The sequence below is a fragment of the Mesoplodon mirus genome, assembly GCF_964341445.2.
Source record: "Mesoplodon mirus genome assembly, chromosome: 17".
Classification (NCBI taxonomy): domain Eukaryota; kingdom Metazoa; phylum Chordata; class Mammalia; order Artiodactyla; family Ziphiidae; genus Mesoplodon; species Mesoplodon mirus.
Genome location: NC_138993.1, coordinates 9,540,934 through 9,564,091, shown reverse-complemented (window position 1 = coordinate 9,564,091; position 23,158 = coordinate 9,540,934). Strand labels below are relative to the sequence as shown.

Below are 23,158 nucleotides of genomic sequence, written 5' to 3'. Positions count from 1 at the left end.
CAAAGGAAAATGGAAAGAATGAATGGGAAGTCATGGTGGTGTTTTGAATAATAAATATAGCCTCAAACAGATTTGGGTTTCCTGACTTGGGGAAGCCCGCACCCGACCCCTTCACTGATCTTAGGCAAACATCTCTTGCCCCACGGCACTCAGCCCATTGCCCGTACCGTGGTCTTTGGCGATGCTACTTTGCTTTCTCTGTCAGTCTCAGCATTTCTGTAGCTCAGTGCGTTGCTCTTCTGTGCATCCATCGATTCAGGTCCCGCTTGAGATGGTGGCCCAGTCTCATAACTCATATATGGAAGCTGAGATACATCCCCCAACTCTGGAAGACCTGGGGGCCCAGGTGGAGGAGAGCGGCGCCACTTTCCACACGTACCTGGAGCATCTCATCCAGGGCCTCCAGAAGGAAGCCAAGGAAAAGTTCAAAGGATGGGTCACGTGTTCCAACACAGACAACACAGATCTTGCTTTCAAAAAGGTAATCTCAGGTCTTGGAAAAAATTACCCCCAAAGAGCCAAGTCTTACAACCAGGGATTTGTTTTGCTTTTAAAATGGCTACTCTGTTCCCAGGGCTTCATCACACACGAATCAGTCAACCACCCACTCTAGAGTCTGTTTGCACATAATCAGACTACAGACTGTGGAGCCAGACTGCTGGAGCCCAGGCCTGGCTCTGTCCCGTAGCTGTGTGACGTTGGGCGAGTCACTCGCCTCTCTGTGCCTCCGTTTTCTTATTTGCATAATGGACATAATAGTAGGACCACTGTCAGAGGAGGGCTGTTTTAAAATCAGAACAATGCCTGGTACACAGGGAGCACTGTGTGCTGGTGGTTATCGTTTTTATTATCAGTATTCTTCTTTTCAGCTTAAGGATAAACATTTAAAAATTCTAAACCTGAGGTATGCAGAGTCACTCGTTCAAGTTAGGTACTCAGTGATGTTTTTTGAACACCCAGTGAAGGAAGGTAGGTTGTGTTGGAACCAGCAACCTCTTCAGCATGTGCTGGTGTCTTTCCCAAGGTGGGAGACGGGCATCCGCTGAGGCTGTGGAAGGCTTCTGTGGAGGTGGAAGCGCCCCCCTCGGTGGTTTTGAATCGCGTGCTGAGGGAGCGCCACCTGTGGGATGAGGATTTCGTGCAGTGGAAGGTGGTGGAAACCCTGGACAAGCAAACAGAGATCTATCAGTACGTGCAGAACAGCATGGCGCCTCACCCTTCCAGAGACTTCCTGGTTGTCAGGTAAGCCTGCCTCCGGGGTTTAAGATGCTCCAAAAGCCAGATAAGAGCTGCAGGTTTAAGCATTTCAGAGGTCTCCCACCTAAGTTCAGCCTCCACTGGCAACACTCGGCCGGCCCTCATTTCTCTCAGTGAAAACTGACTTTGCTGTATGTATGCCCGACTTGCTGCTTCTTTCACCCAATTCACAGCTCTGCTGAGTTCTCTTCTGGCCCCTTTCATTATGGAGCATACGGTTTATTAAGCCATAAATATTGTTCATTTCCTCGGAACAGAGTCCCCCCAAAATAACTGCTGTTTGTTCAGTTGTACTTTCTGCTAAATTATGCAGACTGAACCTGACTGGCTTTTCTTCTGATTTTGCCTTTCTCCCCCTGGGAAAGCAAGTCTTCAGTGGTGTGACTCTCAATCTGGAGTGTGTGTAACTTCAAAATTCCTCTGTATAACTTCAGCTGCTCATAACTCATTACCAGGCATGGAAACCTTGACAGAGCCCTGAAGGTCCAACTGTGCTGAGACACTTGGATGTCCAGAAAGGTTTCAGGGCCTAACAGGGCTTGCGAGGCTGGTGTCTACTGTCGAAATATTACTTCTAATAGATTTTTGGGTTGAGTTCCGGACCCCTGCTCTCTGGGTTTGGAGGGGGATGCTCAACCAACAGTAGGAAGTTGCACAGTAGAGCTGTGTACATGGGCTGGTGAGTCAGTACTGAATCAGAGAGAAGAGGGACTGAGGATTCTAACAAACCCACATAAAATATAATTAAATCAATACATCCTTTTTTATTGATAACTGATGGTGAATACTGTCTCTTCTCATATATTAGCAGTATAAAAAGAATCACTAGTGAAATTCCCAAATGTGTAATTTAAATAGTTATTTTTTTTTTTACATCTTTATTGGAGTATAATTGCTTTACAATGGTGTGTTAGTTTCTGCTTTGTAACAAAGTGAATCAGTTATACATATAAATATGTTCCCATATCTCTTCCCTCTTGCGTCTCCCTCCCTCCCACCCTCCCTATCCCACCCCTCCAGGCGGTCACAAAGCACCGAGCTGATCTCCCTGTGTTATGCGGCTGCTTCCCACTAGCTATCTGCCTTACGTTTGGTAGTGTATATATGTCCATGCCTCTCTCTCGCTTTGTCACAGCTTACCCATCCCCCTCCCCATATCCTCAAGTCCATTCTCTAGTAGGTCTGTGTCTTTATTCCTGTCTTACCCCTAGGTTCTTCATGACATTTTTTTTCTTAACTTCCATATATATGTGTTAGCATACGGTATTTGTCTTTCTCTTTCTGACTTACTTCACTCTGTATGATAGACTCTAGATCTATCCACCTCATTACAAATAGCTCAATTTCATTTCTTTTTATGGCTGAGTAATATTCCATTGTATATATGGGCCACATCTTCTTTATCCATTGATCCGATGATGGACACTAGGGTTGTTTCCATCTCCGGGCTATTGTAAATAGAGCTGCAATGAACATTTTGGTACATGACTCTGTTTCAATTATTGTTTTCTCAGGGTATATGCCCAGTAGTGGGATTGCTGGGTCATATGGTAGTTGTATTGTAGATTTTAAGGAACCTCCATACCGTTCTCCATAGTGGCTGTACCAATTCACATTCCCACCAGCAGTGCAAGAGTGTTCCCTTTTCTCCACACCCTCTCCAGCATTTATTGTTTCTAGATTTCTTGATGATGGCCATTCTGACTGGTGTGAGATGATATCTCATTGTAGTTTTGATTTGCATTTCTCTAATGATTAATGATGTTGAGAATTCTTTCATGTGTTTGTTGGCAGTCTGTATATCTTCTGTGGAGAAATGTCTGTTTAGGTCTTCTGCCCATTTTTGGATTGAGTTGTTTGTTACTGAGCTGCATGAGCTGCTATAAATTTTGGAGATTAATCCTTTGTCAGTTGCTTCATTTGCAAATATTTTCTCCCATTCTGAGGGTTGTCTTTTGGTCTTGTTTATGGTTTCCTTTGCTGTGCAAAAGCTTTCAAGTTTCATTAGATCCCATTTGTTTATTTTTGTTTTTATTTCCATTTCTCTAGGAGGTGGGTCAAAAAGGATATTGCTGTGATTTATGTCATAGAGTGTTCTGCCTATGTTTTCTCTAAGAATTTGATAGTTTCTGGCCTTACATTTAGGTCTTTAATCCATTTTGAGCTTATATTTGTATATGGTGTTAGGGAGTGATGTAATCTCATACTTTTACATGTCCCTGTCCAGTTTTCCCAGCACCACTTATTGAAGAGGCCGTCCTTTCTCCACTGTACATTCCTGCCTCCTTTATCAAAGATAAGGTGACCATATGTGTGTGGGTTTATCTCTGGGTTTTCTATCCTGTTCCATTGATCTAGCTTTCTGTTTTTATGCCAGTACCATACTGTCTTGATTACTATAGCTTTGTAGTATAGTCTGTAGTCAGGGAGCCTGATTCCTCCAGCTCCGTTTTTCATTCTCAAGATTGCTTTGGCTACTCGGGATCTTTTGTGTTTCCATACATATTGTGAATTTTTTGTTCTCGTTCTGTAAAAAATGCCAGTGGTAGTTTGATAGGGATTGCATTGAATCTGTAGATTGCTTTGGGTAGTAGAGTCATTTTCACAATGTTGATTCTTCCAATACAAGAGCATGGTATATCTCTCCATCTATTTGTATCATCTTTAATTTCTTTCATCAGTATCTTATAATTTTCTGCATACAGGTTTTTTGTCTCCTTAGGTAGGTTTATTCCTAGATATTTTATTCTTTTTGTTGCAGTGGTAAATGGGAGTGTTCTTGATTTCACTTTCAGATTTTTCATCATTAGTGTATAGGAATGCCAGAGATTTCTGTGCATTAATTTTGTATCCTGCTACTTTACTTAATTCATTGATTATCTCTAGTAGTTTTCTGGTAGCATCTTTAGGATTCTCTATGTAGAGTATCATGTCATCTGCAAATAGTGACAGCTTTACTTCTTTTCCGATTTGGATTCCTTTTATTTCCTTTTCTTCTCTGCTGTGGCTAAGACTTCCAAAACTATGTTGAATAAGAGTGGTGAGAGTGGGCAACCTTGTCTTGTTCCTGATCTTAGTTGAAATGCTTTCAGTTTTTCACCATTGAGGATGATGTTGGCTGTGGGTTTGTCATATATGGCCTTTATTATGTTGAGGAAAGTTCCCTCTATGCCTACTTTCTGCAGGGTTTTTATCATAAATGGGTGTTGAATTTTGTCAAAAGCTTTCTCTGCATCTATTGAGATGATCATATGGTTTTTCTCCTTCAATTTGTTAATATGGTGTATCACCTTGATTAATTTGCATATATTGAAGAATCCTTGCATTCCTGGAATGAACCCCACTTGATCATGGTGTATGATCCTTTTAATGTGCTGTTGGATTCTGTTTGCTAGTATTTTGAGGAGGATTTTTGCATCTGTGTTCATCAGCGATATAGGCCTATAGTTTTCTTTCTTTGTGACATCCTTGTCTGGTTTTGGTATCAAAGTGATGGTGGCCTCGTAGAATGAGCTTGGAAGTGTTCCTCCCTCTGCTATATTTTGGAAGAGTTTGAGAAGGATAGGTGTTACCTCTTCTCTAAATGTTTGATAGAATTCGCCTGTGAAGCCATCTGGTCCTGGGCTTTTGTTTGTTGGAAGATTTTTAATCACAGTTTCAATTTCAGGGCTTGTGATTGGTCTGTTCATATTTTCTATTTCTTCCTGATTCAGTCTTGGCAGGTTGTACATTTCTAAGAATTTGTCCATTTCTTCCAGGTTGTCCATTTTATTGGCATAAAGTTGCTTGTAGTAATCTCTCTTGGTCTTTTGTATTTCTGCAGTGTCAGTTGTTACTTCTCCTTTTTCATTTCTAATTCTATTGATTTGAGTCTTCTCCTTTTTTCTTGATGAGTCTGGCTAATGGTTTATCAATCTTGTTTATCTTCTCAAAGAACCAGCTTTTAGTTTTATTGGTCTTTGCTATCGTTTCTTTCATTTCTTTTTCATTTATTTCTGATCTGATTTTTATGATTTCTTTCCTTCTGCTAACTTTGGGGTGTTTTTGTTCTTCTTTCTCTAATTGCTTTAGGTGGAAGTTTAGGTTGTTTATTCGAGATGTTCCCTGCAAGGTTGGATCTTAACAAACAGCACCGTGAAACAGAGGAAAGCTTCAAGTGAGCGTTATTAGGGGGCGCTCTTGGGCGAGGTTCACTGGTCCGAGAGAAAGGGGCCAGAGAAGTTGCACCCGTGCAAGGGTTGTGCAAGATTTTATAGGGAAAGAAGGGGAAGTGGTGTGGTGAATTGAGGAGGGCACAGGGTATTCCTTATTTGGTGGTCTCTTCGGGTATCGTGGCAATATCTGGTGCCGGTTGCATCAGTCTTGTGACCTTTGGTCCTGCCCCTCGAAAGGCAGGAAGGCTGGGCCAGGTGGAACGTCCCCAGGTCAGTTCCTGGAACTGGGTGGTCCGGAATGTCTCCAGGTCAGTTTCTGGGACTGGGTGGTCCGGAGAGTTTCGGTCTGATGCAACCTGTGAATCTGATTGTATTCCCCTGCCTCGGGTCATTTGGCCTTACATCCTGACATCTTTGGTGTAATGGGGCAGCGTTCTGATCTCTGGCTACTTCATGATGAATGGGGGCGTCCAAAGGGGAGTCGGGCGACCAGAGGTCCGAGGCTTAGGGGAAACCAGTGGGGGGTTCTGTAGGAAGCAATGTGTAAGGACCGAGGAGTATTTGGTTTGTGGCCACCTGAGAGACTTCCTCCATGCGTCTGCGAAGGAACCTAAGGAAACAGGGCAAACATGAGCAAGATACAGATGAGAATTAAGGGGCCTAAGATTGGTGTTAGCCAGGTATAGAGGGTGGATCGCCACCAGTGGAAGCAATGGAGGGTGTTTACATTGTCTTTGATGAGTCCTGTTTCATTGATGTAATAGCAGCATTCCTCCTGTAGGAAGAGGCAGGTACCTCCTTTGTCAGCTGTCAGGAGATCCAGTGCTTGTCGATTCTGGCGAGCGACTTGGGCTATGGAGGTGATTTGGCGCTGGAGAGAGGAGATGGAGGCAGCGGAGGCTTCAATGGCTAGCTGGAGTTTATGTTGTAAGTCGCGGGATGTTAGAGCTCCCCTCCCCCGCGAGTCCTGCAGCGACCAGGGAGGAGGTGAGAGAGATGCCTGCGACCAGAGGAAGAAAGATAGCTCTTTTCCGTTGGGTAAAGGGCGGCATGATTAGCAAGGAAAATTCGGCTTGGCTATACAGTGTGAATTGTGGGACGAGAGTAACGGGGATATATGGGAAGGGGGAGGAAGAATTGATCCCTATTGTGATGGAACCATTGCACCACAAAAACATGCCTGGTGGTGCTTCAATTGATGTGTTTACCGTGAGGGATGAGTTGCAAAGAAACCCAGTATCAGCTAGATTTGGGCGGCTGCCGTAGATTTTTTGAATCAAGGAATATGGGGAATAGTAGGTGGAACTCCTGGATGCGGGAGGGGCCCAGGAGGGAGAGAGAGACTTGTGGCCTAGGAGGTCGACCACCCGGTGGGAGGAAAACACGGTTAGTGGGTGGGCCAGAGTCAGTTTGAGTGTTTGTTTGGTCAGTTCGGCTGCTGCTGCTAGGGCCCAAAGGCATGGTTGCCATCCGCGAATGATTGGGTCTAGCTGTTTGGAGAGGTAAGCTACGGGGCGGTAGGAAGGCCCTACAGGCTGGGCAAGGAGTCCAGTGGCTATTCCGGCCCATTCATCCACAAAAAGGTGAAAAGGTTGGTTTGGGTTGGGCAGAGAAGGGAGGAGAAGATATCAGAGCATTACAGAGGGTGAGAAAGGCCTGTCGAACGGCAGAAGGAGAGGTGAGGGGTCCTTGAGGGGTTTCTTTTGTGGCTAGATATAAGGTTTTAGCGAGGAGAGCAAAGTTAGGGATCCAGTGTCGAAAAATCCTATAAGGCCCAAAAAGGAGAGAATTTCTTCCGCTGTTTCTGGAGGCTGGAGTTCACGGATAATCCGGGTGCGATCGGCTGTTAGACCTTTTGTGGTAGGGGTAAGGTGGAGCCCCAGGTAGGTTACAGAAGATACAGATAACTGAGCCTTGGCTGGGGAGACCCTATAACCGCGAGAGCCAAGGTAATTGAGGAGATCTGCAGTATGTTGTCTTGAGAGGCTGAGAGATGGGCTACAGCGGAGGAGGTCATCTACACATTGAAGGAGTGTGCTGGGGGTAAGGGAGCAGGAAGTGAGGTCCCGTGCCAGCGCCTGACCGAAGAGGTGAGGACTGTCATGGAAGCCCTGGGGAAGAACTGTCCAGGTGAGCTGACTGGAAGTATGAGTATCTGGATCTGTCTAGGTAAAGGCGAAGAGGAAATAGGAGTCGGGATGTAGGGGGATAGTGAAAAAGGCATCTTTGAGATCCAGAACCGTAAAGTGGGTTGTGGATGGGAGGATATGGGAGAGCAAGGTGTACGGGTTTGGTACTACTGGGTGGAGAGGAATTATGGCCTCATTGATTAGTCGGAGGTCCTGGACCAGGCGATAATCCCTAGAGGCCTTGCGGACAGGCAGGATGGGGGTGTTGCAGGGAGAGTCAGTGGGGATAAGGAGTCCCTGGTTTAGGAGTCTGGTGATAATAGGTGGTAGGCCCCTAAGGTGAGTCTCAGAGATGGGAAATTGGGGCCTTGATGGAAACTTGGAGGGGTCCTTTGGGCGGATGAGGATGGGAGAATGGTGTGTTGCTATTATGGGCTTAGAAGTATCCCAGACTTGGGGATTGATTGGGTTCGGTGTGATTGGAAGAGGGGGATAGGAGAGGGAGGGTTCTAGAGACAGGCCGAGAAGAGGAAGCAGGAGTCGGGAGGAGGGGACCTTAGGGTCAAGTCTAACCAGCTGGAGGGAGGCCCCTAAGTGGAAAAGGACATCTCAGCCTAGCAAGGGAACTGGGCAGGATGGTATGACTAAGAAGGAATGAGTAAAAGGGAGTCCTTCGATGTGACATGGGAGTGGACCGGTCTGGAGTGGGAAGGATGGTTTGCCATCAATACCCATGACCGAGATCTGGGAAGGAGAAACTGGCCCAGAATAAGTAGGCAGGACCGAGTAGGTAGCCCCCATGTCCACCAGAAATGAGATGGACTTACCCGCTACCTGTAGCGTTACCCTGGGCTCGGCAAGTGTGATGGGGGGTCTTCGAGTCTGGGCGCTGTCAGTCATCAGCCAATCCCAGCAGTTCGAGTGGTAATGCCGTTGGGTTGGCCTGCCCCCTGCATGTAGATGCTGAAGGAGGGCCAGTCGTAGGGCAGTCACTCTTCCAGTGGCCCGTTAGCCCGCAGCTGGGACAGGGCTTAGAAGGAGGTCGGGGATTGGGACGTTGGCGAGCCCAGTGGCCTTCTTGTCCGCATTTGAAGCAGGCCCCCAGCAGGGTTGCCTTTTGCAGACCCCGTGGATGCTGTGATCCATGGGAGATGGCCGGCCTTAGGGCGGCTACAAGAGCTTGGGTTTGGAGGGCCACCTTCTGGTACATCCGAGCCTGTTGGCTGGATTCTGCCAAATCCTCATGGCCATTGTAGACTTTAAAGGCCATCTTTACCAGATCTCGAATAGGGATTTGAGGGCCGTCTTCTGCCCGTTTTAATTTCTTTCAGATGTCCGGGGCAGATTGGGTGATAAAATGGATGGCTAGGACCGCTGCCCCTGCCGGGGTGTCAGGATCCAGCCGGGTGTAGAGTGTTAAGGCCTCTGTAAGGCGATTGAGAAAGATAGCTGGATTTTCGTTAGGTTCTTGGGTTATCTCTTTTAGTTTTTCAAAACTGACTACCTTATGAATGGCAGCCTGCATGCCAGCCAGGAGGCATTGGATCATGAGGTCGCATTTACGACAGCCATCTTGGCCATCCTGATAAATCCAGCCTGGATCGGTGCCAGGTACGGCAGTCACTCCGACAGGCATGGAGTTGTCGGTAAGGTGAACCTGATCTGCATGGTTTCAGGCAGCAGTTTGAATTCTTTCCCTCTCGTCAGGGGTCAGAGTAGAAGACAGGATCACAAAGATACCGTGCCAGGTTAGATCGTAAGCTTGAGAGAGGTGGTGAAATTCTTTGATGTAGTGGGAAGAGTCGGCAGAAAAGGAGCCTAATCGCTTTTCTATATGAGAGAGATCCTGGAGGGAAAAGGGAACATGAACTCTAACTAATCCTTCTGCTCCTGCCACCTCCCTCAGAGGCTGCAGACGAGATTTGGATCTTGGGAGTCGTGAGAGCGTGTATGTGCACTAGTTGGCGAAGCAAGGGGCGTGGGAGGAGAAACCGTTGAGGGAGGCGGGGGAGCAGTTGGATGGGTCAGAGCGGGTTCGGGAGGAGGAGGGACCACTTCAGGGTTGGGTGGAGGTTGGAGAGGAGCTCTGGAGCAGGGAGAGGCGAGAGATTCGGGTGGGTCGGCTAGTGGAGAGGGGTCATCGTCAAAGGAAATTAGGGGCTTGGATGTAGGAGATGTCTGTTTGGCAAGAAGGATCTGGGAAGTGGAACAATCGACGCAGAGGGAAGGGCGGGAGCATAAATACCAGAAGGCCTGAACACAGGGGACCTCGGACCATTTGCCGTCCTGCGGCAGTAATTATCTAGATCACGAAGGATGTTAAAATCGAAAGTCCCTTCAGGAGGCCATTTTGGATTGATTGTCTAGAGGATATTGTGGCCAGGTCACAGTGGAATAGAAAATAAGCCGTCGGCGACGGAGATCTTGGGAGAAACCGAGGGCTATAAAATTGGCTAGGAGACACCCCAGGGGCGTCTTAGAATCTGGTTTCGACTGTGAGGTTCCCATGACCCCCAGTCTGTCCCTGAGTGAATGGAGAGGGAGAGAGGCGTCCCTGGTCTCAGTCTCCAATTCACGGCAGGTCGGAGGGCAGTCAGGCAATTGGGACGTCTCCACAGTTGCCCGAGGCCCGGAGAGAGGACGGAGGAGTCCCTGACGCGGCCGCGATTAGGGAAAGGGAGTCTAGTGGGTAGGGACTCTAGGGATCAGAGGGAACAAGGGAGGGGGACTTACCCTGTTTTCTGCCGGATCGGGTGGATGAGTAGAGGTTCCCTAGTTGTCTCCTGGGGGAGGGGAGGAGCGGCCCGCATGGTAGCCTGCGGGGATTTGTACCCCTCCCGGGTTCCAGCACCAAATGTAAGGTCGGATCTTAACAAACGGCACCATGAAACAGAGGAAAGCTTCAAGTGAGCTTTATTGGGGGCGCTCCCGGGCGAGGTTCACTGGTCCGAGAGAAAGGGGCCAGAGAAGTCGCACCCGGGTGAGGGTTGGGCAAGATTTTATAGGGGAAGAAGGGAAAGGGGTGTGGTGAATCTGGGAGGGCGCAGGGTATTCCTTATTTGGTGGTCTCTTTGGGTATCATGGCAATATCTGGTGCCGGTTGCATCAGTCTTGTGACCATTGGTCCTGCCCCTCAAAAGGCGGGAAGGCTGGGCCAGGTGGAAAGTCCCCAGGTCAGTTCCTGGGACTGGGTGGTCCGGAATGTCTCCAGGTCAGGTTCTGGAACTGGGTGGTCCAGAGAGTTTTGGTCTGATGGAACCTGTGAATCTGATTGTATTCCCCTGCCTCGGGCCAGTTGGCCTTACATTTCCTGTTTCTTAAGGTGGGATTGTATTGCTATAGACCTCCCTCTTAGAACTCCTTTTGCTGCATCCCATAGGTTTTGGGTTGTTGTGTCTCCATTTTCATTTCTTTCTAGGTATTTTTTTATTTCCTCTGATTTCTTCAGTGATCACTTCGTTATTGAGTAGTGTATTGTTTAGCCTCCATGTGTTTGTATTTTTTTACAGATCTTTTCCTGTAATTGATACCTAGTCTCATAGCGTTGTGGTCGGAAAAGATACTTGACAATTTCAATTTTCTTAAATTTACCAAGGCTTGATTTGTGACCCAAGATATGATCTATCCTGGAGAATGTTCCATGAGCACTTGAGAAAAATGTGTATTCTGTTGTTTTTGGATGGAATGTCCTATAAATATCAATTAAGTCCACCTTGTTAATGTATCATTTAAAGCTTGTGTTTCCTTATTTATTCTCATTTTGGATGATCTGTCCATTGGTGAAAGTGGGGTGTTAAAGTCCCCTAATATGAATGTGTTACTGTCGATTTCCCCTGTTATGGCTGTTAGTGTTTGCCTTATGTATTGAGGTGCTCCTATGTTGGGTGCATAAATATTTACAATTGTTATATCTTCTTCTTGGATCGATCCCTTGATCATTATGTAGTGTCCTTCTTTGTCTCTTTTAATAGTCTTTATTTTAAAGTCTATTTTGTCCTATACGAGAATTGTCACTCCAGCTTTCTTTTGGTTTCCATTTGCATGGAATATCTTTTTCCATCCCCTTACCTTCAGTCTGTACGTGTCTCTAGGTCTGAAGTGGGTCTCTTGTAGACAGCATATATATGGGTCTTGTTTTTGTATCCATTCAGCCAATCTGTGTCTTTTGGTGGGAGCATTTAGTCCATTTACATTTAAGGTAATTATCGATATGTATGTTCCTATTCCCATTTTCTTAATTGTTTTGGGTTCGTTATTGTAGGTCTTTTCCCTCTGTTGTGTTTCCTGCCTAGAGAAGTTCCTTTAGCATTTGTTGTAAAGCTGGTTTGTTGGTGCTGAACTCTCTCAGCTTTTGCTTGTCTGTAAAGGTTTTAATTTCTCCATCAAATCTGAATGAGATACTTGCTGGGTAGAGTAATCTTGGTTGCAGGTTTTTCTCCTTCATCACTTTAAATATGTCCTGCCAGTCCCTTCTGGCTTGCAGAGTTTCTACTGAAAGATCAGCTGTTAACCTTATGGGGATTCCCTTGTGTATTATTTGTTGTTTTTACCTTGCTGCTTTTAATATGTTTTAATTTTTGACAGTTTGATTAATGTGTCTTAGCACATTTCTCCTTGGATTTATCCTGTATGGGACTCTCTGTGCCTCCTGGACTTGATTAACTATTTCCTTTCCCATATTAGGGAAGTTTTCAACTATAATCTCTTCAAATATTTTCTCAGTCCCTTTTTCTCTTCCTCTTCTGGAACCCCTATAATTCGAATGTTGGTGCATTTAATGTTGTCCCAGAGGTCTCTGAGACTGTCCTCAGTTCTTTTCATTCTTTTTCCTTTCTTCTGCTCTGCAGTAGTTATTTCCACTGTTTTATCTTCCAGGTCACTTATCCGTTCTTCTGCCTCAGTTGTTCTGCTATTGATCTCATCTAGAGTATTTTTAATTTCATTTCTTGTGTTGCTCATCATTACTTGATTCATCTTTAGTTCTTCTAGGTCCTTGTTAACTGTTTCTTGCATTTTGTCTATTTTATTTTCAAGATTTTGGATCATCTTTACTGTCATTATTCTGAATTCTTTTTCAGGTAGACTGCCTATTTCCTCTTCATTTGTTAGGTCTGGTGGGTTTTTATCTTGCTCCTTCACCTGCTGTGTGTTTTTCTGTCTTCTCATTTTGCTTATCTTACTGTGTTTGGGGTCTCCTTTTTGCAGGCTGCAGGTTCGTAGTTCCCGTTGTTTTTGGTCGTCCCCAGTGGCTAGGGTTGGTTCAGTGGGTTGTGTAGCCTTCCTGGTGGAGGGGACTAGTGCCTGTGTTCTGGTGGATGAGGCTGGATCTTGTCTTTCTGGTGGGCAGGTCCACGTCTGGTGGTGTGTTTTGGGGTGTCTGTGGACATTTTATGATTTTAGGCAGCCTCTCTGCTAATGGGTGGGGTTGTGTTCCTGTCTTGCTAGTTGTTTGGCATAGGGTGTCCAGCACTGTAGCTTGCTGGTCGTTGAGTGAAGCTGGGTGCTGGTGTTGAGATGGAGATCTCTGGAAGATTTTCGCCGTTTGATATTATGTGGAGCTGGGAGGTCTCTTGTGGACCCGTGTCCTGAAGTTGGCTCTCCCACCTCAGAGGCACAGCACTGACTCCTGGCTGGAGCACCAAGAACCTTTCATCCAGACAGCTCAGAATAAAAAGGAGAAAAAGTAGAAACAAAGAATTAGTAGAAGTAGAAAGGAAGGAAGAAAGGAAGAAAAGGAGGGAGGAGGGAAGGAATGAAAAAAGGAAATAAGTAGAATAAAATTATGATAGAATATAATAAAGTTATTAAAAAATAATTAAGGAAAAAATGGACAGATAGAACCCTGGGACAAATGGTGGAAGCAAAGCTATACAGACAAAATCTCGCACAGAAGCATACACATAAACACTCAGAAAAAGAGGAAAAGGGGGAAAAATCATAAATCTTGCTCTCAAAGTCCCACCTCCTCAATTTGGGATGATTCGTTGTCTATTCATGTATTCCACAGATGCAGGGTACATCAAGTTGATTGTGGCGTTTTTAATCCACGGCTTCTGAGGCTGTTGGGAGAGATTTCCCTTTCTCTTCTTTGTTCGCACAGCTCCCGGGGCTCAGCTTTGGATTTGGCCCCGCCTCTGTGTGTAGGTCGCCGGAGGGCGTCTGTTCTTCGCTCAAACAGGACAGGGTTAAAGGAGCCGCTGATTCGGGGGCTCTGGCTCACTCAGGCCGGGGGGAGGGAGGGGTACGGGTGCCGGGCGAGTCTGTGGCGGCAGAGGCCGGCGTGACGTTGCACCAGCCTGAGGCGCGCCGTGTGTTCTCCCGGGTAAGTTGTCCCTGGATCCTGGGACCCTGGCAGTGGTGGGCTGCACAGTCTCCTGGAAGGGAGATGTGCAGAGTGACCTGTGCTCGCACACAGGCTTCTTGGTGGCGGCAGCAGCAGCCTTAGCGTCTCATGCCCGTCTCTGGGGTCCGCGCTTTTAGCCGCAGCTCGCGCCCATCTCTGGAGCTGCTTTAAGCAGCGCTCTTAATCCCCTCTCCTTGCACACCAGGAAACAAAGAGGGAACAAAAAATTTCTTCCCTCTTCAGCAGCTCCAGACTTTTCCCCAGACTCCCTCCTGGCTAGCCGTGGTGCACTAGCCCCGTCAGGCTGTTCACGCCGCTAACCCCAGTCCTCTCCCTGGGATCCAACCGAAGCCCGAGCCGCAGCTCCCAGCCCCGCCCACCCTGGCGGGTGAGCAGACAAGCCTCTCGGTTTGGTGAGTGCCAGTCGGCACCGATCCTCTGTGCGGGAATCTCTCCGCTTTGCCCTCTGCACCCCTGTTGCTGTGCTCTCCTCCTCGACTCGGAAGCTTTCCCTGCTCCGCCACCCGCAGTCTCCTTCCATGAAGGGGCTTCCTAGTGTGTGTAAACCTTTCCTCCTTCATGGCTCCCTCCCACTGGTGCAGGTCCCGTCCCTATCCTTTTGTCTCTGTTTATTCTTTTTTCTTTTGCCCTCCTCAGGTACGTGGGGGAGTTTCTTTTGGGAAGTCTGAGGTCTTCTGCCAGCGTTCAGTAGGTGTTCTGTAGGAGTTGTTCCACGTGTAGATGAATTTCTGGTGTATCTGTGGGGAGGAAGGTGATCTCCATGTCTTAGTCCTCCGCCATCTTCCCCTTGCCCCTCTAGTTTATTAAACTAGTCTTGATGGCAAACTAAAGGTTACTTTTTACATGGGCTATTTATGCCTTTGGAATTGGTCCTTAGGACCTTGAATTTTAAGGGTCACTTTTTCCCTAAGTATATGTTTGTCTTAGCAACCTTGGGACCCTGGTGGAGAATGTGGGCCGTTGTTAGGGTGGCTTATTACCGCAGTTATTGGGACTCACCTCGTGGAAGTTAAACTTTACGCCTTCACTCTTGCAAGCAGGAAGTCAAATCGTTCTAGGATGGCAGCCACGGGGGTGGGGGGGGGATGGAGCCATGCCATAGCCTGCCTCTTCACTCCCTTACAGGAGGCTGAGGGCCGGAGTCCATGCATAGAACCGCCCTCCTTCCACTCATCCTGCAGTGCCACCTGCCTGCTACTTCTCATGTATCATTCCATCACTGCCTTGTGCCAGGCACTGTTGGAGGCTCCAGAGATACTGCAGGGAGCAGAACAGACCACAGCCTTGCTCTCTTGGGATTTATATTTTATTAGGGAGATAGAGTCAATAAATAAGGGGGATAGGAATAGAGTCAATAAATAATAAGCAAGGGGGATAGGATTACTTACCTTAGGGGGATAGGAAGGGGTAGAATTTCAAATATCGTGGTCAGAGCAGAGTCTCACTGTGTTGATATTTGATCCAAGTCTTGAAGAAGAAGGCGGGTGGACCACGAGGCTGAGGGAGAAGAACTCGGCACCCGAGGATTAATAATGAACCAGATGTGTTTCCTGCAGCAGGAATTCCGTGATTATGATACAAGAGGTAGAAAGTGACAGGTATGGAAGAGGAGTCCAGGGCCGAGGCACTTCCTGTTTCCAGAGCGTCTCCCTGTCTAGGGTAGCTCGCATGAGGCTGGTCTCCTCTTGGGATTACCATGTTCATGTCTCACTTTATCCCTTCCTCTAGTTCTCAGGAGCTTCCAGTGATACTCACTGAAGCTTCTTCCATTTTATCCCCACAAATCTGTAGAACTTTCAGTCTTTGTTACTAATCTCAGCCTTATGCATGAAAAGAGAATGGTCACACCCATGGAGAAGTTGCTAAGCATTTGTGTAGGGCTTGCTTATTCCCTAGTTCTAGGTAATAGTTCCTCTTTCTGGTGAGGTAGTCCAGGACGAAGTTAGAGGTGAGATAAGTAAGCAAGGGGATAGGATTTGTAACATAAATAACTAAGATTATAATAATCAAACCTACATCCTACGGTAGAAATGGTTGCTACAGAGATGCTCTCATGATTCCTGACTTCCATCCACAACCTTTTCCCAAGTGGTACACCACCACCCCCATGTTTGAATAGCTCCAGTAACAGTGAACTCACTACCCCTCATATAGCCCATTCCATTTTTGAGGAGTGCACGTTGTGAGACGGCTCGTCTGCACTGAATTAAAACATACCTTCATATCTCTGCTTTCTGGAGGCAAATCAACTGTATTTATTTCTTCTCCCGCTCAAGAGCCACTCAGGGACTTGAAGGCAATTAGTAGTCTGCCATGTATCTAGTTTTCTTCAAGCTAAGCATCCTTTCAGACTTGAGTTGAGCACCACCTCCTCCAGGAAGCCATCCCCTGTACATGATCTCAGCGCTCTTTGCACAGCCATATCACTGCACTTGCCGTGGTGCTTTAGGGTTCTCTTGGTAGGTCTGTTTCTCCTCCTGGGCTGTAGACCTTTATGTCTTCAGTGGCTTCTCAGAGCTTGGCACACCCAATAGATGTTTGGTGAAAGACTTGAATGGGCGGGTCCTAATTCCCAAACGGTGAGACCAGTCCTTCAGTATTGTGCAGGAGCCTCCGCAGCCTCAGTTTGGGATTCCGAAAGCAGCTCTGAAAGCTGCAAGACCGTTTCTGACCTCTGGGTCAGAGGGCTGAGACCCTTGCTTTCAACTGCACGGTATAAAGTTCACATGCACTTATGGAAACCATTAGCTTAGTCCAAGTAACTGGGCTTGGAATTTGAGCAAGAAAATATAAGTGTGAGCCTCGGCGCTGTACTCAGGGTTTTCTCTCTCTCAGCCCTAATTCCGACGTGCGGGTTTGTTTTGCTGCAGGACCTGGAAGACTGATTTGCCCAAAGGAATGTGCACTCTGGTGTCCCTCTCCGTGGAGCACGAGGAAGCCCAGCTCATGGGTGGCGTGCGGGCCGTGGTGATGGACTCTCAGTACTTAATGGAGCCGTGTGGGTCAGGCAAGTCGAGGCTGACCCACATCTGCAGGGTGGACCTGAGGTGAGCGGGCTCCTGGGGGCAGCGGGCGCAGGCTTGCCGCACATTCGCTGGGGCCGTTTCTCATCTGGTCCCGTATTTCACTGTCCTTTTATTCCTCTTGCCATTAACATGCTTTCTAGAAGACTATGTGCGCCTCCCCCTCGCTTTTCCTCTTTCCACCCTTGCTAAAATTCTGACTTTCAGGAGAAAGTCCTCTGCTCATCTTTATTTTCCATTTTGTCCCACTTATACTTCTGTGCTTTGGGCACAGGGCAAACACCAGCACTAGAGCCCGGGACGTAGTAGGTGCTCAGTAAATACGAGTCCTCTTGTGTTTTCTTTTCAGCCTGTCCCTTTTGTGGCTCTCTCCAGTTGCCCTCCTTTGAGAGGCAACTAACTTAAATCCAACCCCTTCACGGCATTCACGATACTGAGTTCTTGGTCTGGGTGGATATAAGCTGGGTTTTCTCAGTAAATTCTAGAATTAAGTCTGAATCACCCCTGAGGAGACGCTATCATTTTAAAGCACCCGGTGAATACTGGAAAGATAGACCAACTACTTGGCCAAAAAGGCATTTCAAGGCCCCTGTTGACAGACTGAGGTTCTCAGAACCTCGGAGCAGCAGCCCCGAGTGTAATGCAGGTGGACTGACATTCAGGGCACAAGCACAGTCCTGCCGACCATGACAAATTTTGGTGATTTGGAAAAAGACTTTCCCACTTCCTTTCTGATTTTTGTCCCTGCAGAGGTCATTCCCCAGAATGGTACAATAAAGGCTTTGGACATCTGTGTGCAGCGGAAGTTGCCAGGATTAGAAACTCTTTTCAGCCCCTCATTGCTGAGGGTCCAGAAACTAAAATCTGAGTTTTCCCCAGTGTGACATCAAACTCAGGGAAGAGGAAGTGAAAGCAAACACTTGTGGGAGAGAGTGTGCATGTGAGAAAGCAAGGGAGAGAGAGAAACCGACTGACAATGCTTAAAAACGGAAGCACTGAGAAGTCGGAGTGTTGAAGATGCAAGAATTTCTGAGAACTTTCCTAGCCTTCCTGGAGACGGCTACATCCCTACTAATATAATATTTTTAAAAATCAGAACATTTATCTATGTTACTTAAAATTAAATGGATTATTCCTTGTGCATTGCCTAATTTGCTATTTAAAGGCTTCTAAGAAGCATATTCTTAACTGTAAATAAATGTATGTATAGCATATGTACATACGTGTGTATATCTCTATCTTTACTGTATATATGTAAAATATCAATTTTATATATAATTGCATATTTTGAAAAGGAACGAGTCTGATTCGGTGAGACCCTTCCTCACCTGGTTCTTTCCAAGTTGTTCTGGGCGCTATCTCCCCACTGTCCTGTAAGCTGAGCAGAATCTGCTGCTGACACCAAAGTGTGAAAATATGTAGTCTGCCCTGATGTCTTACCAAAGATTAGCCAACCAAAGGAAAACACATTAAATGGCTCTTACATGTTGTCAGCTTGTTTGTGTTATTCAAACACTGAGAGTGGGGTGTTGCATAAAGCAAGGAAAATAATATTTAGTCCTCTTTAAAGCAAAGAAGTGAGTGAGGAGTCGTTCCCGAATTTTAGGCTAGATTACCGCTTGCCATGGGGCCAGCAGATACAGCTTTCAGTGACATGTTAGATGCCTGTGGACCACTGGAGTCAGCCCAGTGACTGAAAGAGAGCCTGCATTTCCCTGCTGATTAGAGCTGAATATAATACCTTTTGCAGATTCACAGCCAAAGGGAGCCTCTGTGTTTTGTTGAGTTTTCATACTTACATTTCATCATGTTCTTAAATGTCATTCTAGTTGACCAGTGGCCTATTTGGTCACAGTTAATTGGCATTTTCTTACCAACGTATTGCACTGAATTTAACTCTGGACACCAGATGAAGGGAGATGATGGTCATTCAAGAGTCCTGGACCATTTCAGCTTCAGGGAATTCTACTGTTGCTACATATGATGCTCTTAAGATAGAATTCATTGAAGTTTCGCAATCTGAAAGACAGGGTTTTTAAACTAATGTTAAGACCAAAACTGTGTTCTTCAATTAGTTTTAGAAAATATAAACAGGTCTGTTAAATTCCGTGTTTCTTCATTAGTCAGTCAAGCTACCTATGCATTTGACCCAACCTTATTTATTATTGTATAGACTAAGCAAATTGACTATCCTTAACCAATTGCTAATGGATTTAAGTTGGTTTTTTATTGTAATTCAACAGTGCTAGAGAGGAAGATAATTTATTGTGTTTGGTTTCAGGGAGAGATTGGTATCGTAACTTAGCAATTCATGCTGGAGAAAAAAAAAAGAGTGTTTTCCTTTCTTTTCTTTTTATATTGTATGCGTTTATATAATGTTTTCTTTTATCAGCAATGTGCAATTCTTTTATTGAGAGAAATAAAAATGCTATATATGAGTTCTGTATGGTACCAGTAAAATCATACTGTTTGAATTGTGATCTAGGAATTTTTTGTTTCCTTGCCTACTGAAGAAGATGGCAGCAAACCCATAATTTTTCATCTGGGCAATGCCCTGTGAGCAAAACAAATTCACTTCTTCCATACATCTTAAATTTAACCACATATGCCAGATTACTTTAATATGCATAGACAAGATCATTAGTGAATTTTAATTTAGCTTAATGCTGATCCTACTCCAGAGATGGGATCATATGTTTTCAGGAAATATGACAGGCACACAAGGATGAATGGTGTCGTGTCACCTAGAGCAGGCCTTTTCCAGCCTTAGCAGCACACAGATCACCCGCAGATATTGTTACAATAAGCCTCTGATTCAGGCAGTCTGAGGTGGACCTGAGATTCTGCATTTTGAACCAGCTTCGGGGATGCCCAGCCTGACAGCCCGAAGACCACACCTTGAGAAGCTGGGACCTAGAGGATACTTAGAATAAAAGCACACGTGGTTTTATTTCTGACTCCCCTTCTCTTCAAGTTACCTGACTTCTGAATTTTTATGCACATACTAATCACATCACTGCTGCCTAACAACACAGTGCATCTTAAAAAAAAAAAAAAGATGCAGCAAGCTTGTTTGTCAAATACTACAGTATTTTATTCATTGTTATCTTGCCAATAGAAATAAAATATGATGTTGCCTTTAAATATTATATTTATACCTCATGTATATCTTTACCTCAACTGTTGGTATCAATCATCAATTGTAAATAAATACTTGCCAAGGCAAAGAAATTTATATACATTAAATATACCCTTTTTTTCTATAAGATACATGTTGATTTTCATGCTTCATCCTGTAAGTGGAAAACCTGCTTCCTGAGGAAGAGTTCTCTCTAAATAGCTTGCCATGAGCTTGACACCTCAGTACTATAGTCAAATCTCCCTCAAATATAAAGATTCATATAAAAGTCTAGATTGTTATCTACAGAACTTCACTAACGGTCTGGGTGCCTTAAGCTATGTCTAAGGCATTATGGTGATGGGTAGGGATTTCTTTTACATTTCATTGTTCTTAAATCTAGAAGTTATAAAAACACTTTTAAGAGTATTTTTATGAAGGACTCAGTGAACTCCAGCTACAATTCCATTTTCACTGAGTGCATAAGAAACTGAGACTTGATGACGTGACTTACGGCTGCACCACTGGACCATGAAGAGTAGCCACATCTGACTCTGAGCCTCTTGCTTTCCATACTTGTACAGTGAGCCCTCCATATCTGCAGGTTCTGCATCCAAGGATTCAACCAACCACAGATCAAACATACTCCAGGGGCTTCCCTTGGTGGCGCAGTGGTTGAGAATCTGCCTGCCAGTGCAGGGGACATGGGTTCGAGCCCTGGTCTGGGAAGATCCCACATGCTGCGGAGCAACTAGGCCCGTGAGCCACAATTACTGAGCCTGCGCGTCTGGAGCTTGAGCTCCGCAACAAAGAGAGGCCGCAATAGTTAGAGGCCCGCGCACCGCAATGAAGAGTGGCCCCCGCTTGCCACAACTAGAGAAAACCCTCGCACAGAAACGAAGACCCAACACAGCCCAAAATAAATAATTTAAAAAGAAAAACTCCAAAAAAAATTCCAGAAAATTCCAAAAAGCAAAACTTGAATTTGCTGTACACTGGCAGCTATTTACATAGCATTTACATTGTATTTACAGCTATTTACATATCATTTGCATTGTATTAGGTATTACAAGTAATCTAGAGATGATTTAAAGTATATGAGAGTATGTGCATGGGTTATATGCAAATACTACATCACTTTATATAAGGGACTTGAGCAATCCCTGGATTCTGGTACCTGAAGGGAGTCCTGGAGCTAATTTCCTGCGGATACTGAGGGACCACTGTACTTGTTCTATGCGTTATTTCTAAAAGATGACAAAGGTCGCCCCTAATTAAGCAAGCAGGAGCTCTTGAACATTCTCAGCTACAGGCTACAAGCGCCACAGCAGCCCAAATGACCACATGCCCACATAAAAATGATCCAAACTCTGCTCTCTGCTCCTCTCCCTCATCCTTTCTTCCATTACTTGCAAGTTTTGCTTTCATGGGCAAAGGAGGAATTTCAACTGTCCCTTTTCCTCTTCTATGTGAAAGAAGAGAACATGGTCATTCTAGCAGCCACAGGCAACCAGTGTCATCCTGGGACCCTGGAGCATAGGAATTCAAACTTGATTCTGAGTCTACTTCATGAAATTCTTAGGCATGAAACTGTTCTACTTCTTTTTTAATATTTTATTTATTTATTTAGGCTCTGCTGGGTCTTAGTTGCAGCATGCAGGATCTTCACTATGGCATGTGGCCTTCTTAGTTGCGGCACGCGTGCAGGATCTAGTTCCCTGACGAAGGATCAAACCCGGGCCCCCTGCACTGGGAGCGCAGAGTCTTACCCACTGGACCACCAGGGAAGTCCCTGTTATACTTTGGTCTTTTGATATTTGGCCACAAAAAAATCAGTCGTATGATTTCTTTTCAGGAAATTAATGTAAAGGGATTAAATAGATCCTAGCCAAGTGGAATGCCATTGTTCCTGTGGCGCTTACAATGATTCTGAATTGTCCAGGTGGAGATGCCCAGCCACTAGTGGGACATACAGGTGTGAAACATTGAGAGTGACCAGGGCCCAAAGCTAGAGGTACATCCCATGTTCACTTCAGTTGTGTTATCCCTGCCTCTCCTGACTACACACATAACGGTCCAGTGATACCAAGCCACTCTTTCACATCTCTGTGACTTGGCATTGACTTTCTCCCCATCTTGTTGGTCATGTGATAGCCTGTTTATTCCTCAAAACCCTATTTGAGCATCATTTGCTCCATGGACTTTCCTGACCACCCATCTGAAATCCACCTGCTTCCTTAAATATTACTCTTATTGCATGAACCACATCTCATTTAGTTATTTGGCAATAAATCTAACGCTCCCACTAGACTATGAGCTCTTAGGGACATGGACCATGTCTTACTCAGCTTTGAAACTCCATCCCGTAGGACACTTTCTGCTATACCATTCTATAAGTATTTAAAATGACCTGGGCATCTGAAAACTGGGCATAAAGATGATAGAAGCCATATAAATGGAAGTCATAACCTAGTGTGGAGTACTCCAAAGCCAGTAAAATAACTCACATTTTGTGTTTCACTACTTCAACTCTCCAATAGCACAAAGAATGGAGAATTAGCTGGTCTTCCAAGAAGTTAAGTGCAACTGTTTCTGAAATTATCAAATGCTGAACATCTGTTTGCAGAAAATAGGACAGTTTGCTTAGTTCATTCATCCAACAAATCTGTGTGGAGCGCTCATGATGTGCCAGACCCTGTTCTAGGCATTCAGTAACTAAAACAATACATAAAATCAGTGAAAAAAACAGACAAAAAACCCCTGTCCTCATGGAACTTACGGTCTAGAAGAGAAAACAGCCAAGAAACAAGATAAGTAATTGACCAGGGAAGCTCTACAGAGAAAAATAAAATCAGAGGAAGGAGATTAGATAGTCAGGGAAAAGCTTACCAAGGGCCTGGGGTAAAGAACTATCAAAGTGACACGCTGTTTATTTTTCCTCAAGCTCCACTGGAGCTGCTAAAATTACAGTGGTGGGAATGATCAATTCATCAATTTGCTGAGACCTTATTCCTTGTGAAGGAAAATAAGTGGGCTTCCCTGGTGGCACAGTGGTTGAGGGTCCGCCTGCCGATGCAGGGGACACGGGTTCGTGCCCCGGTCCGGGAAGATCC

At 45.5% G+C, this 23,158-nt stretch overlaps 1 protein-coding gene across 8 annotated transcripts in view; it reads left to right on the top strand.

Moving 5' to 3' along the window:
* STARD13 (StAR related lipid transfer domain containing 13) overlaps window positions 1-20,193 on the top strand; it is a 337,847-nt gene extending 317,654 nt beyond the window's left edge. For all 8 annotated transcript variants that reach the window (XM_082602001.1, XM_082601998.1, XM_082601996.1 and 5 more), the window contains 4 exons: window positions 260-481; window positions 1,025-1,242; window positions 16,775-16,951; window positions 17,678-20,193. In XM_082602001.1, coding sequence (XP_082458127.1) covers window positions 260-481; window positions 1,025-1,242; window positions 16,775-16,951; window positions 17,678-17,795 — 735 coding nt within the window. In that variant the 3' untranslated portion in view covers window positions 17,796-20,193. The remainder of the gene's footprint in view (window positions 1-259; window positions 482-1,024; window positions 1,243-16,774; window positions 16,952-17,677) is intronic.
* The last annotated feature ends 2,965 nt before the right edge of the window (window positions 20,194-23,158 follow it).